The 16,840-nt window shown below is 32.2% G+C and overlaps 1 protein-coding gene across 6 annotated transcripts in view; it reads right to left on the reverse strand.

Annotated features, from left to right (window-relative positions):
- Window positions 1-6,675: 6,675 nt before the first annotated feature.
- 14-3-3zeta (tyrosine 3-monooxygenase/tryptophan 5-monooxygenase activation protein zeta) overlaps window positions 6,676-16,840 on the reverse strand; it is a 48,266-nt gene continuing 38,101 nt past the window's right edge. For 5 of the 6 annotated variants that reach the window (XM_036363380.2, XM_036363381.2, XM_036363384.2 and 2 more), the window contains exons 3-7: window positions 16,666-16,779; window positions 15,452-15,578; window positions 11,777-11,900; window positions 11,276-11,439; window positions 6,676-8,670 (exon numbers count right to left, since the gene is read on the reverse strand). In XM_036363380.2, coding sequence (XP_036219273.1) covers window positions 8,515-8,670; window positions 11,276-11,439; window positions 11,777-11,900; window positions 15,452-15,578; window positions 16,666-16,779 — 685 coding nt within the window. In that variant the 3' untranslated portion in view covers window positions 6,676-8,514. Of the gene's footprint in view, window positions 8,671-10,389; window positions 10,554-11,275; window positions 11,440-11,776; window positions 11,901-15,451; window positions 15,579-16,665; window positions 16,780-16,840 lie in introns of all 6 variants that reach the window. The other variant, XM_036363387.2, reaches the window with a different exon arrangement.

The raw sequence follows: 16,840 nt of genomic DNA on the forward strand, positions 1-16,840 counted from the left end.
AATTTGACATAGTAAGCGCTCTGAATTCGCTTTGTTTGTTTTTGCGAATTCTTTTGTTGTATATTATATTAGTTTTGTATTCGTACAATTGTATCGTGGCAGAATGAAAAATTACTTATAAATAGCTTATATAGCAGATAAAATACTTTTTTGTTAGTTAGAACATTTAGTAAGCCATATGCCGGGTTTTGCCTACTCTTCTAAAAACAAGCCGCTGGAATGACGGAAGGATATATGCATGTAAATGCTTACTAAATTTGCTGCTATTTTCAATTTTTTTTGTTTTTAACGTAATAGATCAGTATGTAACAGCCTTTACGGTAACGAGACCCATTATAGCATATGGCGTTTGCAAATTTATTAAAAATGTAATGACATATAAGTAACAGCAAGTGTGGCACGAGTAATCATAATAGATTAGTAGGTTAAAAACTAACAACTATGGTATGGGTGTCATCTTCGAATTGTAAAGCATTTTCATAACAACTTCCGTGCAACTTGCCTCCATCTGATATGCATTTCTTTTGTGATTTTATCGTACATATATAACACTTTATCTTTAAATGGGAAATCAGTATGTAAGTGAAATATTTTGATAAAAACATGTATAGCTCCGCTAGTAAATATGCAACTATGCCTGAATGTTATTAGATGCAAGGTGGATCTTATAAGTTTCAAACCGGCTCAGAACGACTAATATTTTTCAAGCGAATCCTTTTCTTAACAGAAATGCACTAAAAGGTTAGCGTTACCTACCGTTGGCGCCAACTATTAAACAATCAAAACTGGGTAATGTAAATACCCCTAAGCACTACACCGCGGCGGTCGTATGTGTTTGAAAGAAAAAAACATATTTCGAAATATTCCTTTGGTCTACTTGCCAATTATGTTACTAGTGTATGGTGGAACTAAAATATCTAAACGTGGCCTCAATGCTGCATTTAACCTGTAACTCACCATTCATGATATAATTTGTTTTTGATATGATGCTCGTTGTTAATGAGGAACTTTTGAAGAAAATTATAAAATGCTAATATTTACCATTAATTTATATAATATTTACGATTTACCACCACGAAAGAGAAACGCACAGTATAGCTTGTGTTTTAAATTATCTTTTATTGTTTTTTTTTTATAATTAAGAAACTGTAATTTCAATAAACTTAAATATTTCAATCTTCGCCTCCATGTGTTTTTGTTTTAATTTTTTTATGTTTTGTTATTTTCAATTTTAGTTCTGGTTGTGTTTTGTTTATTTATTTACGCTTGCTTGTTTTTACGATTTTCTCTTGCTTTTAGCGTTATGTTTGAAAAATTATGCATTTATAGTTCATATGCGAATACACGCACAAACATATGCATATATAATATATGTAAGTATGTACATATTTATGTAGGCATATGAAATATAAATATGCGCTCATTTCCAAAATTTTACTTTTCCTCCTTTTTTGTTGTTGTTGTATTTGCATGTATACAACAACATGTATGCATATATACGATACGCTTTTTGCATGTCATACATCATAACTGCTGGACAATATTTCATTTATTATAATAATATAATTTGTTTGCATTTATTTTATATGTATTTCATATGAAAGAAGTTATGCATTGAATTAAAAATTTGAATAATTAGCGCATTTTAGTTTTGATTTCACGGTAAATTTACTCTGTGTGTGTGTGTGTATTATTTAAGTATCCGCATTCGCGTCTCACGGCATATTATTGCAGTGAATGCTTATTGGATACATACATACTACTATTTGTTGCACTTGCCTCGCCTATATATATTTACCACCTTACACTTTCGGGGACATTTTGGAATAAAAAAGGGTTCTTAAAATTTAGTACATACATTTTTGGATTTTATTTGCTTGAGTTCGGTATGTATGTTGTTCCATTATGCAAAAATTTATTTATTTTGTATTATTTTAATTTTTATTATTATTATTATGTATAATCTGCATACGCTGAAGATTGGGAAGCAATATATGTATGTATTTATATTTTTGATTTTGTGTTTTTTTTTTTGTTTCATTTTCTCTTTAGTTAATAGGTTTAGTTTAGGTTGTAGTACAATATTCTGTGTGTGTGTGTGTATTTAAGAGCTATTTCGAATTAGACATTGGTTGGCTGGTTGCGGGACATTGTCATTTTTTCTAGTTATGTATGCATATGAGTAATGAAAAACTGAATCCCGATTGTATTGTAGCCAATTAGTAGTTGTTGTTGTAGTGAAATATACTCTATTTACGCTTTCTTCAAATGTGCGCTGCAACAGAGTGGCGCGAACAAATTGTGAAATGCACATGCTGAAGAGGTGTGTAGCGGTTTGAATAAGACATCAAAGCGATTTACAGCACAGTTATACCAACTGGTGGTGCACGCATTCGTACATGCTAAAACATTTAGGGAATATTTTAAGGGAGCTAGATATCGCCATTATTAGATCATTATGTGCAACATCAAGATTGCAACGAATTAATTTTTTTATTTCTTTGTTTGTATGTATGTGTATAACATGGTATATGCATGTGTATGAAGTTGTATATATATGTGCGTACATTCATACATATTTTATAGAACATATCGTGTGTACTTACTTACCAATGAATATCTAATTGTATAATGAATCAATTTTCTTACACAAAATATGTTGAGAAGACATTCACACACGCATGGATTTAAACATACATATATAGTGTATATGTAGAGTTGTCAAATTGTTGAAACATTAATTATTTAATAACATCTGATTAAGGGTATTTGCATAGCTACTAAACTTGTAAGTATTAAGTGAAAGTGATAGTTTTAAAGACTTACAAATAACGCCGCTAAACAGCAGCCTCACACATTTGCCTTGCTAAAGACATACAAATTTGTATGAACACCTGGAAAAATTATGCTTTACTTTAATTTATTCAAGTTTTATTTTTCTTTTGCTTTTAGTTTATCTCTACTTTATTGCTGACGATTTTTCGCCTGTATTAAAAAATACCAATTTTCAAAGTTTATGTCGACAGTGCTAAATTCTAACTAACTCGCGCGCAAATTGAATAAAAAACGGCATATCGCTAATAAAGCAATATTATTTAGTCTTTACGATCCACGTATTCGTTATTCATCGTTCAATAGCATAGCTAAGCGGCGCAATTACCACCGAAAAATCATTCATCGCAAAGTCATAACCTCAAACTTGGCATAGGAAACCATTAGCTAATTAACAACTATATAACTGTAAATAATTTAGTGACATTACACTATCATTGCCCAAATATATATATATACATTAACTGCACATCTAGAACATATGTATAAATACATAACAATAAATGTACATACACATACAAACATATCCATATGAATATATCCTGAAGTCAGCGATTACCCGCAGCAAAAGAAACTGTTTCGAAAAGCTCTGTGATGAAGCGAACATAGACCCATGGGGAACTGCGTACAAAATTTGCAGGTCAAAATTTAAAAAGTCTCAGCAGCCTAATAGCGCATCCTTTATGAAAAAAGTAGTCGGGTCATTATTTCCGACACACCACCCTATCTCATACGCTAAGCCACGAAACGATGCTGCAGAGCCACCATTGTTGGTCACCGAAGATGAAATATTGACCATAGCTAAAAGAACAAGAAACAACAAAGCGCCCGAAATAGATGGTATACCCAACAGAGCCCTAAAGGAAGCCATGACTATAAAACCCAGTTTGTTGCAGATGACCTCGGGCTCAAATGCAACGATTGCATAAATGGTCTACGCCAATGGTTTGCTACCATGAGTTTAGAGCTGGCAGAGCAGAAAACGGAAGTCTTGCTCATAAGCACATGGAAAGTGGAAGAAAGGTTAACACTCACCATAGGAGAGTGTGAGATTACTTCACAGATGCAGCTGAAGTATCTGGAAGTAATACTAGACTCCAAATTAAAATTTAAGAAACACCTGGCATATATTTCTGGTAAAGCAAACAAAATTTATAACGCTCTATCGAGAATGATGCCAATAAAGGCTGCTTGCGTTCCAGCCGGCGGCTTTTAATAGCAAAAGCAATGAGTTCCGTGGTTTCAGTGCGGTCTTCAAAAGTAAAAAAAGAGGAGAACCAAGAGCCTAACAATGTGGCAGCAGCGGTGGCAAACCTCATCTAGAGGACGATGGACCCACAGACTGATTTCGGACATTCATTCATGTATAGACAGACAACATGGGGATCTGAATTTCCACCTAACACAAATACTGAGTGGGCATGGATGCTTTAGAAAGTATCTCTTCAAAATTCATTCTGAACACGTATTTTTTCAGTGCCCCGTTTTTTAAATATTAGGGAAAAGTAAAAATCTACACTCGGCGGTAGTCTAACGGTGGAAACTTTGACAGTACGTATGTGTCAGTCCTCTGATAAATGGAAAGCAGTCAGCGAAGCGGCAGCTCTAACTATGACAAAACTGAGATACTTACAACAAATTAGAGGTCAGTCAGTCCGTGCCGTAGAGGAGACCTAAATGTCATTTTCTCTCCCATGAAGTAATACTTAATCTGGTGGTTCCGTGGGAGCGACATGAGTTAGGAGTAGATTAGGTTTAGCGGATTAAAGTTCCGCACTTCGGCTTTCGATGCTTTCTCCTACTTAAAAAAAAAAAAAAAAAAAATTTGAATATGAAAACTTTCAAAACTTTCAACTTTCGTTTAATGAAGTTTGTGTTTTAATTAAACTGAACTTGAATTTCTTTATAACTTTCGACTTCAATTACATTATTCATTATTTGCTTGCGTAGAAAGTACAGTTATGTATATGTATGTAATTACATGCTTTAAATGTTTATGGCTTTCATATATAATTTTCCATATCACAACATACATACATATATATATTCGTATTATAAATATATTAGTTATTAATGTAGATATTTAAAAAACCACACAGATTGTTTTGGTTGAAAATTTTAAGATGTCACATACATACATACATATACACGAAAATTGTGGTATTTGCGTAAAAACTTAGATAATGTCTTCACACTAGGATAAAAAAGTTTCAGCCGCTCAAGCTCACACCGTAGTGTTTTTTGTTTTTAATATTTATTTAGCATATCTAAGTAATTTATGTATGTACACATGAAATATTCAAGATTAATATTCCCAAAACTAAAAAAAAATTACTTCAAACTTTAGCTAAACACTGCTACAATTTCTCTAAACCGGAAGCTCAATTAAGTGCGCAGCCTAATAGGTAGACTACACTTTCGTTCAATGTTACTACATGATAGTAACTCTACTTGGCATAATTTTTGAAACCCGTATAGCGAGCTGAACAAGTCTGTTATGCACAAAGCAGTTGCCAACACCTACAAATGTATGTATATAAATACTAAAATAAACCTTTCCCATCTAACAGACAAACATATGCACACACATATGCATTTTTATTATGCTTGCCATATATACGAGTATGACTCGCCTTCGTACTGCAGTGTATGCAATTTTGACTGACTTGAGCGTTGTCGCCGCTGCAGTTGGAATATGAAATATACATAAAATTATTATGTGAACTTTGTTTACGTTTGTTTTTAATTCGGTATATTTTTATTATTTTATGACTTTTCACATTTAAATATCGTATTTTATAGTAAATATATACTATATATATTTTTTTCCTCAAATCTTCCATATTTAAATTATCTTGCATATACTTATGTTGTTGTAATGTTATAATGCACAAGCTGATGAGACAAATACGAATACGTTTACGAATATGAATACGAGAATACCATACAGTAAGTAATGATTGATGAGTGAGAAAAAAATTTTATTTAGCCGTTAATTTTATTTTAATTATTTTTGAATTTCTTCTGTTTTAGTTGTAAAAGGTACTCGGTACACACACAAAAATTGGCATCAAATTGCTGATTTCATTAAACTTTAATATCAATTACATACATACATCGAATGCTTAATGCTGCGAATTATTGCAAATATTTGAAATTTCGAAAAATTAAAACACAACAGATTACAATTAACAAACACAATATAAATTTGAATAACGGTAAAAATTTGATTGATATATATTTGAATAGTACAAAAAAACACAGAATCCCATTCAAACGCACATACAAACAACTTCAATGCAAAGTGTGAAAACTGAAGCGTATGAAGGGAGTGAACATGGGTTTTTGGGCTTAGTTGTTGTTGTTTTACTATTTATAGCTTATTGTTCACTCTAAAATCTGCATAAAATCTTTTGGAATTACGCGAATGTATGTAGATAGAGCATTTCATTTGTTTAAATAACGCTGACTCTCGCGTATCGAGTTAATGCATTTGACAATTTGTGAAAATCGTTTTGAGAAAAAGCATTTCAGCACTTCGTAACCAACCGTTAGAATAACCATTTAAATGTCAACATGCAAATAGCTGTTGGACATTTTGCGCTTTCGCCACTTATACGCTTACGACTATGAGTGCGCATACAACAAACAAGTCTATAGCAAACAAAAATAACCTAAAAAAGTTGGTACTTTAATTTAACGATTGCACTGCCTTTATAGTTTTTTTTTCATATATTTTCGACTGTTTAGCAATAATCAGCGCACAATAGAAATAATTTATACTTATAGGTATGTATTTATGTAATAGTAATAATAATGAAAGCAATAAAAACAATGGGGATATATATAACGTAATAACGTTGTTTTATTTAAAAATTATAGAAATCATCGTTTATACTTTTCTTTGACAAAACAATTTTGGAAGGGAATAAAAACGAATTGGCATGCCGTAAAAATTGTTCGAGGAAGCATCTAACGGGATTACGCCATACAACTTAGACCGCACAAACGCGTACACAATAAAAGCACGCTTGACGCGCGTGTTTTTGTTTTTAGTTTTTTTTTTTTGTGTAAAAGTTTTACTACAATTTTTGTTTGTATTGGTACTGTTTTCATTCCAGCCGTTTAGTTTTGTAATGATTTCAAAAAAAAAAAAAAATATTGGCAGAAAACGTGCATTCAAACAGAATTGCAATTGTCTCACAATAAAAAAAAAGTGTGTGGTGCAGCAATTCGCCACGGCAAATTGCTTTGACACTCGTTTACTTTCGTTTCGCGTTGACACATGCATTTCATGCTCAAGTGCACCTTTTTCTATTTTGTTGTATTTGTTTTTTTTTAAGGTACGTACAAAATTTGGAAAACGAAACGAGAATGACTTTTGGTTAATATAAAAAAACAAAATCAAATTATTTATTTAAAAAAAATAATAAATAATATATAATGCTCTGCCTAACAAAATTTACGCTTTTGTAGCTTTGATGATATAGTTTCATTTAAATATATGTATGCATATCGATCATGATTATTGCAGTTTTTGCGAAGTTTGCTCTTCTTGCTTTTTGGTTGTTTTTACGGCTGGTTGTTTGTTGCTGCTGTTGTTGAAACGGTCTTTGTTTCACAGTTTCTCTTACAAAAACTGTTTGCACTTATACGTAGTGTTGTTGTTGGTGAACTGTTCTGTTGAATGGCAAAACACACTTTGAATTTTGTATACTACTTCGCGCACATTTTGCAACAAAAAGAAATTTTAAAAATTCCAAAGTTTTCCAAAACGTTTGGCTTTCTGCGCTTCGCTTGCTACGTGCTTTGTGTTTGGCGTTGCAATAACCAACAAACGGCCGGCGTTACTCACGACGAGTACAGTGCGGTGTTCAACTGTAAATGGAGAAAGAAAAACACATTTGCTGCAGTCGAAATTAAGCAATTCACAAACCACAAGTGATTTTAGTGGCAACAAGCAAACATATTGGCGTTTTTCGCACAACTCCCCACGCCGCACTGTACTCCTTGTGCATATAGCATACATAATATAATACACATTTTAGCTATGTAATTACTTATGGTACATATGTACAATTGCTTTATATGTATGCAATGATGTACAACAAATGCAAACGAATTTCAAAATTAGCATAAGACTTGCTGCGAGAATCGCTATAATTGCTAACTTGTTGCTTTCATTCATTTCGTTGCTTGTCGACTCAACACGGTTGAGTGTTGTTGTGGAAATGACATTTGAAATTTTTGCGTTTCTTTTCGTTTATTCATGACTGAGTCAAAAAATATTGCTATTCATTTAACTTGAAGTTGATTTGGTTTCTTCTCGAAAGTTGCATTCAAATGGTGTTCTGCTATTACTGACTGTAACTGTTGTTCTTATTGCTTGTGGTGGTTGTTGTTGTGGTTTCTAGTAGATTCACCGCTCTTACATTTGAAATTAGGTGTTTCTTGCTGTTGTTGTTGTTGTTCAAATTTAGTTTGTATTTTTATGTAGCTTCTGCCTCTGTTTCACACTATTTGAAGATTTTGTTTTGGTTTTGCTTTAAATTTTGCTTGCTGTTCTGTTGTTGTTCCTGTTATTATGTTTATGTACTTCTCTCTTGCTGTTGTTGTATTTTGTTTTTGTTTTTTATTTTTTAATTAATATTTGCATAGTCAAAAGGAAACAATTTAGTTTGGTTAGTTGTCACCACCCTCCTGTGGTTCATCGCCATCCCCTTGCGTATCCGACGTCCAGAGGGTCAAGTTGTCTCTCAACAATTGCATAATCAGCGTTGAGTCTTTGTATGAGTCCTCGTTGAGTGTATCCAGTTCGGCTATCGCGTCATCGAACGCCTGAAACATCGGTAAGACACGATTGTAGAAATACCAGAAACAAATAAAAATATATATTTTAGTATAATATATAATAAAAGTATATATCAATTCGTTTAAAGCAAGCAAATTGATTATATAATTACGAAAATCACATTTTCAACAGAAAATTCGAAGCATTTCAATTCAAAAGCAACCAATTATAGAAATTTTTATAAGTTGTATGTATATATCTTTATGCATTTCTATTAGTAAAAATATAAGTTTTTTCTTTTCTCTTAATCTCACAAACTCGCCAGCTGTGTTTAGCTAACTAAAAATTTAAAAAATATATAGTTTTAAACACGTTACATCATCAATCATCAAGTCAAATATGCAAGAATTTCCCTTGTCAGGTTTTTGGAGCCTAAAAGCGGTATGCAAGTAAGAATGGACACACGTGCAAGTGCAGAATTCGACTGTCATAGCGGGCATTTTGGACTTTAAAGAAAACTTTTTTAGACACAAGGGATTTTTTTCGATACCACAACAAGAAAAGCTGATAAAATGAACAATTAAAAGTACATAATATATACATATATATTTGTATATAGTACATACATATTATGATCTGTATATATCTCAATGAAAATGTATTCTGAAGGACCTAAATAACTATGGTATAACGAACAAAAACACGAAGTATTACTACTTCAAAACTCCATACCGGCAAAAATATATTAGTTTATAGTTTTATTTTTATGTTATGGTAAATAATTTCCATTTTTAAACACGGGATGGAGCTCGAATAGGTGTTAAAATTGTCTTTGGCTGCTCACAAAAATGGTAAAATGGCAAAAATCACAAACGCAATCAGCTTTTAACATACATGAGCAGCTGAAAAAAGCGCTTAATCAGGGTTGCAAATAATGTACAATATTAAAAATTTAATTAACATTTCAAATAATATGGTTCCACGAAATGTTAATTAAAAATAATTTAAAAATTTTTAATTTTCAATTTCAAAAACCGGTTTAAAAGAAAATCGCATCCCAAATACTGGATTAAAACATACAAAAAATGTACACATTCAAACGATTTATATCTTATCAATTTTTAATTATGATTTTGGGATTCAAAATTAAACTTTAAATTTTTGCTATTTAATTAAGAAATAAAATTTTCGATTAAAAACCGACTTTAAAGTCTTAATTCTGATTTTGTGATTAAAAATTTAATTTCTAATCCCAACATTTTTGATCTCCAAATGAGAATTGAAAATTTAAAACCTAAGTTAAATTTAAAATTAAAGATTTTTAATCCCAGATGTTGAGATTAAAAATTGAAATTCTAATATAGAGATTTTCAAATCAAATTTTTTAATTCAAAATTTCACAACCCTGCATTTAATAAAAAAAAACAGCACACAATAAATATAAATTATGCTTAAACATGTGCAAACTTCCACTTTCAAAATAAAATATTTATAGGTTACGTTGAAGAAAAAAAAAAACAATTAGTATGCTTAAAAGCCTATACTTCTTAATAGGTATGTATGTTTAATTTTGGCATTTAGGAGCGGGTTGCGTGGTAGAGTCGAGCGAACATCAAAAGCCTTTGTAAATAGAATAAGGTAATACATACATACAAAAATATATTTTGTTATGAATTAATCAAAAAATCGACAAGGCTAGCAGAAAAGTTATTAATATGTTAATAATTCACGTTCAAGAAATATAAAAAAACAATCTTCAGTTCAACCTGTTTGGCCAAATGGCAAGCCCGCGCCGGCGAATTGATAATTTCATAATAGAATACGGAAAAGTTGAGGGCGAGGCCTAAACGTATCGGATGTGTTGGCTGCATTTTGCCTTTAGCAATATCGAATGCCTCCTGATAGGCCTTTTTCGAATCCTCAACCACGCCTGGTAAAGAGCCAAGTCACAACAAATTAGAGTTGTCACGCAAAAATTTTTTTTATGGTGGAAAGTGAAACGCGTTGTTTTCAGGTTTTCATAATATTGATTGATTTGTGCGTGCATTTGTAGGTGTGAAGTTGTATAGTAGCACACGAACGGAAGGAGTAATTGAGAGCAGAAAATTGATGAGCAGATGAGTAGGTAATGAAAAGAAAAAATAGATGAAAATTACTTATTAAAAAACAATGTGCAAGAAAATTTCACTTACGATTAAAAAAAAAAAATAATAAGCGGCAAAAATTTGTTGAAAAAGCAAAAAGAAATATTTTTTTGTAAATTTGTAAAGAAAAAAATTAAAATTATACATAAAATAAAAAAAAAAAACTATTTTCAGGGTTCAATAACCATAGGTACGTATTAGCAACCATTTGCAGCCTAATTTTTGTCTATGATCCAGCTATATATTTCTAATAATTTGAGGAGTCAAAATTATTACAATATACATATGTAGACAGTTTAACGCATAAGATTTGTTTTTGGAGCGATTGATGATGTGTCATGTTTATCATATATCTTTTTTATTTTTCATATTTTATCGATGAGCTAGAGCAACCACACACTGGGTTCTTACAACACGTTTAGTGAACATAATTATTTTTTGTTTGTTTGAAATGCTTGAATTTTCCTTTTTTCGTTTTATTTCAAACTATATTTGTGCATATATTAACCTGTTTGGCCAGTTGGCAAGCTTTGTCTGGAGAATTCAGAATCTCATAATAGAAGACTGAAAAGTTTAGTGCGAGACCCAACCGGATTGGATGTGTTGGCTGCATTTTTCCCTTGCTAATTTCAAATGCATCCTGGTAGGCGGTTTGGGAGTCGTCTACAACGGCTGTTAACACGACGCAGCGTTTCAAATTATATATATTTTTTTTGTTTTATGGTTAAAATTTTGTTTTTTTTTTGTTTGGAGGGATAAAAAATTAAATTAATATTAGTATTTTCCAATGGTTTCATTTGTAAAATTAGATGATTTTTTTTATAATTTAAGTATTGTAAATGGCCGGTATAATGTCGAGGTTAAGAGCGGAGGATGTGGATTTGTTGGTTTGATAGTGATATTTTGGGGCCTGATGACATGTGTTGGTTGTATGGCAGAGGAATGTGTTTGAACAGTATTACAATACCGCATAACCGAAATGCAATATAAACCAGAATCGAATACTTACTGTTGCGTGCGTCTCCTGTGGCCACCTCAGCTAAATACCTGTAATAATCTCCCTTCATTTTCAGGTAGAAAACCTTGCTTTCTGGATTGCTGGCTTTTGGAATAAGGTGTTTGTCGAGAAGACCCTGTAAATTAAATTTAACAAAAATATTAGAATTATAGAACTTCGATGTACTTAATTCTATATATATTTTCTTATGACATATTAATTAAATCAAATGAGTCGTTTTCGATGGAATTATATCAGCACAAACGAAAGAGACTACAGTTGTAAAAGACTAATTGGCACCTATACTTCGAAAGCAATATTAAGTATATTAAGAAAGAAGCTACTTGACGAGAAAAGGTAGCACGACATGCTCTTCAAGCTATTTTCTTTACTATCGGCATTTAGCTGCTATAGTATAACAATCACGTGTATATTTTCTAAACGATCTAATTACTTACAATCTAATTGCCATGTGGAACAGATATCACAACTAAACAACTAAACGGGTTTCATGCTTATATTGTACGCAAAAATACACAAACCCCTTTACAGTAGGCTAGGCTTAATTAATTATTATTTCCATAAATTAGCTGTCTTCAATTCGCGAAGCGTTAGAGAGTAGCGAATCGAACAAACTATACCAGATGTTCAAGCAAACGCGCCGTTATAGTGCAACCCAGAAGGAAACATCGGAGACTATAGATACATATATATGAACGATCAGCATGGCGAGCTGAGTCGATTTAGCCATGTCCGTTTGTATATACGCGAACAAACAATCAGTTTTTAGATACCGATCTGAAATTTTGCGCACGTCCACCGATGCTATCGAACTACTATAGCATATAGCTGCCATACAAACTGAACAATCAATATAAAGTTCTTGTTTGGAAAACTTTTTTATTTGACAAGATATCAGCACGAATTATTATCCAAGGCATCGTTTCAAGCTTCGAACAAATTGTTCAGATCGGACAACCAAAACATATAACATAGCTGTGATACAAACAACCCGGTCAGAATCAAGATAAAGATTTATTATACTCGTTATGCTAAAAAAAAATGCAACTGTGAAGGTGCAGCCTAAGTTAACGTGTTTTCTTTTTTTCATTTGTCATTTACAATAATAAAACTAATCTAAGATATGCAAAACGAAATTTGAAGAAGAATGGAAAATAGCGGTTATACGACTTATTGCTTTTACATATATACATATTTACATACAAGGATAGCGAACAGAGAAATGGCGAATCGAACATACCAATTGAACCAACTCTAAGTGCTTCCCTTATCTTTAAATGTTATCTTACAAGAAATATAGAAAGTTTAAAATAGGAAAGAGAGAATTTCTTGAAAAAGAAACCAATCGGGATGTACAGCAAAAACGCAATTTTTAGCATTTTCGAAAAAGTTTCATCAAAGAAAAATATATCTTATATATTATAAAGCTAGTAACAGCTTTAGTTATTTCTTTTTTATCTCTCACCTACTTTCATTTTCAATGAGAGACATATAAAGCTTACATTTGAAATTTCGTTCTATATTTTTCCATAGATATTTAACATGCTGAACTGCCAACAAAATGTTACACTATGCTGCTGAGTAAGCAAGTTTGTCCTTTAAAATTTTAACGACTTAAATTTGACACGCGCCTGTCATTATAGCACACAAGTTGATGGGCGTAACGTATCGAGTTGATGTAGCCTTAATGAGCAAAATAGCATCATATGGGCAGCATCCTCGTGGCAATCAAAAAATACCGATACACACATATGTATATATGTGAAAGTATGTAATTGAATTCCCTTAACCCCGAAATGTGTACGCGTGATTAATTGTCATCATATCGATCATAATGTGCCCTTGCAGCAGCGCCGGTAAAATTGAAAATTATTGTGAGCAAAAAGCGGGAGTGAAGAGCAACAATTTACCGCAGAAATGGTGGGTAGGCGAGTAAGCGACACAGCAAACATAAGACAAAGCACAGAGCTTGGCAATAAAGGGTTCCGCTTCACGCATGCTCGAGCATTAACAGCAGCTTAACAAATATATACAAATACATAAATAAATTTTTATATACTCGTACATATACATAATACAATTTATGAATACATAAATAAATTTTAAGTTTTTCAATAAAATAAATTTATGTATGCATGTTTATTAAAAAGAGTTAGGTGTGGTATAAAGCATGCTTTCAGGTCACCTGCTCACCATTTCCCAGCGCAATTACACTTTCGTTTTCTTTGCTAGAGCACACCCAATGACCTATTTCACAGCTGATTAACTTTCAAAGGCGTAAAATTGATTATCTATTAAGTATATGTTATAAATATGCTTTTGGATTATTGAGAGCAACAAACAACACACACACACAAGCATAAAAACAATGACAGCTTATGATAAAAAAGTAATTGCTGTCGATATCATAATAACGACTAAGCAGGAATACATAAACTTGGCTATTTGTTAAACAAATTTCTTGGACAAGAAAAAAATGATCACACATATGCGTGGTGTACGTTTCATTTACGATAAGCCAAAGCTCCACTAAAAGGGCAATAAAAACGTCAAACATATATAATGTTAGTGACAGTGCAAAGTAGAAAGAGAAATATAAAAACAAAAAAAAAAAGGAAAACTGTTAGACAGGAGAGTCAGGAAAATTAAATGCGCAGAAAAGCACTTAAAATAGCCGTTGTGCTCTCGGTATCGATTGAATTTCAATTTGTGCTATTAAAAGCGCTGCTGCAGAGGCGTTGGAAATATGGCGTCAAGCACGAGCACTTATAACACACCAAACACGAAACACCTAAGCATTGTGCGCGACATGCAGAACAGGCAAGGTGGCCGCTAGGCAGGCAAAGGCATTATAGCCACATTAAATAACGAAATCGAAAGCAAATTCTAATGGACATTATTGCATTAGACACAGCAGAGTAAGAGTAAACAAAGAATATTGCACTTGAATATTTAGAAGCGGACTGCGGCAAAGCGACAAGAGTTCTGTACGAACGTGACATTGCTCACATACATACATACATACAAATATATCACAAATTTTACTATCGATGTTTTTAATAATACCCCTCTACAATCATTGTACATGTCACAATGCCACCTAAACCAATACACAGCGACACACAGCTGTGCGAATGGGAGTCTTCAAAGGCAAATACGAAGAGAAAAATGCCTTTATTTTTACACTTAAGTACGGTATATTGCTACCATTGAGTGGTCATGACATTTACTCGAGGACCGTCCGTTGTTAGGCACTAGCCAAATGCGCCATTTGCTCCGGCATTTTATATCGTTGTTTTATGTTTTACTCGTGCAAATCGAAGAATAGTGGTATGCGCGCGTATTGCTATTTCAATTATTACCGCCTAGCATTTACATTCATCTCCAATTTAATCGACTTATTGTTAATGTCAACAACGAGCTTTATATATTATAGCAACTCCGTTTAATGATAGCTCGCTTGCTGTGTACTACAATGTTTTACTATCAAATTTAAACATAAATTTAATGCTTTTCTAAACAATTGGTATACTGCTTTAAAATTATCACTAACAATGACTTATTTGAAATTTCTTCAAGTGTCAATTAAATTGTTTGTCTTATATGTCGTTAATATTAGTCTTAAAAATACTGCTTTGGAAATATGTTATGGCACCGTAAACTTACCAAAACTTCGTAACAAATTTCCCTCAGTTCCTTCTCCACGCGCTCTCTGTACTCGCGGGCGAGCTGTTGTTTTCTGGCGGAGGATTCAGTTTTTTGTTCGATCGATGAAATAACTCTCCATGATGATCTGAAATATGATATAATAATTAATTATTTATAATCTTTTTAAGTAATATGGTACATATTATTTTTAAGAAATTAACCGTTAATAATATAAAGCGGTAATTTCTATTAAATACTTACACACATACTTATAGAGTAGCAGCAATTTTCTAAATTTTTTTCTATATTTTAATTATTTTAACTTTTAATGCATATTTGTATTAATTTGAGAAATTATAAGTATGCGTTGTACAACTCAAAAATTGTCAAAACCGTACCAAAACTATTAAAGTCCCCAAATACAGAATATGTGGACCCCAGTACCAATTGCGAACTGTTTATCGAAAATATCGGTCAATCTGTGAGATATATTGTATAATATTGGAACGAATCGTTTTCTGATAATGGTATGCCAGTCTGTCAAGAATGGGTTGAATCGGATCAATAATTCCCTTAGTCCCCATATACCTAATAGAAAGATTTTCGAACTTTCGGCTGACTCTACCCGTATATATATCGGCCAATATGTGAGTAATCTTAATAAAATTGAGAGAGCCTGTTTTTCTATTAACGGTGCCTAAAATGGATCAAATTGGGTGAAAACTTGCTATAGACCACATATAACCAATATCAGGAATTTTAAACATCTAGTTGGCTTTACTCGTTATACCATATATTGTTATTGGTATGGGACGTACCTTAATGAAACTCACAGAGCATATTTTTCTGAAAGTAAAATATAATTATAAAACTATTTTAGTCGTTGACCTATAATATACATAAGTCGTCGAATAATGAATGTTGAATTCTTTTGCAACATTTTAATAGAGTTTTGCCACACCTGAAGGTATTTCCTTGGCTGTGCTCCTGGCAAGTTGCAAGAGTATGAAATGTTCGATTACACCCGAACTTAGCTCTTCTTTACTTGTTTTAATTTAACATGCTGTAGCTCTATGTTTTTGAAATCAATTAAATTTAGGCATTGCAAATGCTACTCTTTTCTTTATAAGTTATTTGTAGTCACTTGCTATATATAATATAAATAAACATGTGCATACAGACTTTTGTTAGTTTATCTTATCATACACAACAGTTAGGCAAAAATTACATACCGGCGGGCACCAACAACATTTTTGTATGCAACGGAGAGTAAATTTCTTTCTTCATTTGACAGTTCAACGCCTGTTTCTGTGACTGATTTCATAGCCTGGGCCATGTCATCGTATCTGTAAATATAAAAAATATTTATAAATAAAAACTTTACAAAATTTCTATGAAATTTTTAGA

This window comes from Bactrocera oleae, chromosome 4 (assembly GCF_042242935.1).
Source record: "Bactrocera oleae isolate idBacOlea1 chromosome 4, idBacOlea1, whole genome shotgun sequence".
NCBI lineage: Eukaryota > Metazoa > Arthropoda > Insecta > Diptera > Tephritidae > Bactrocera > Bactrocera oleae.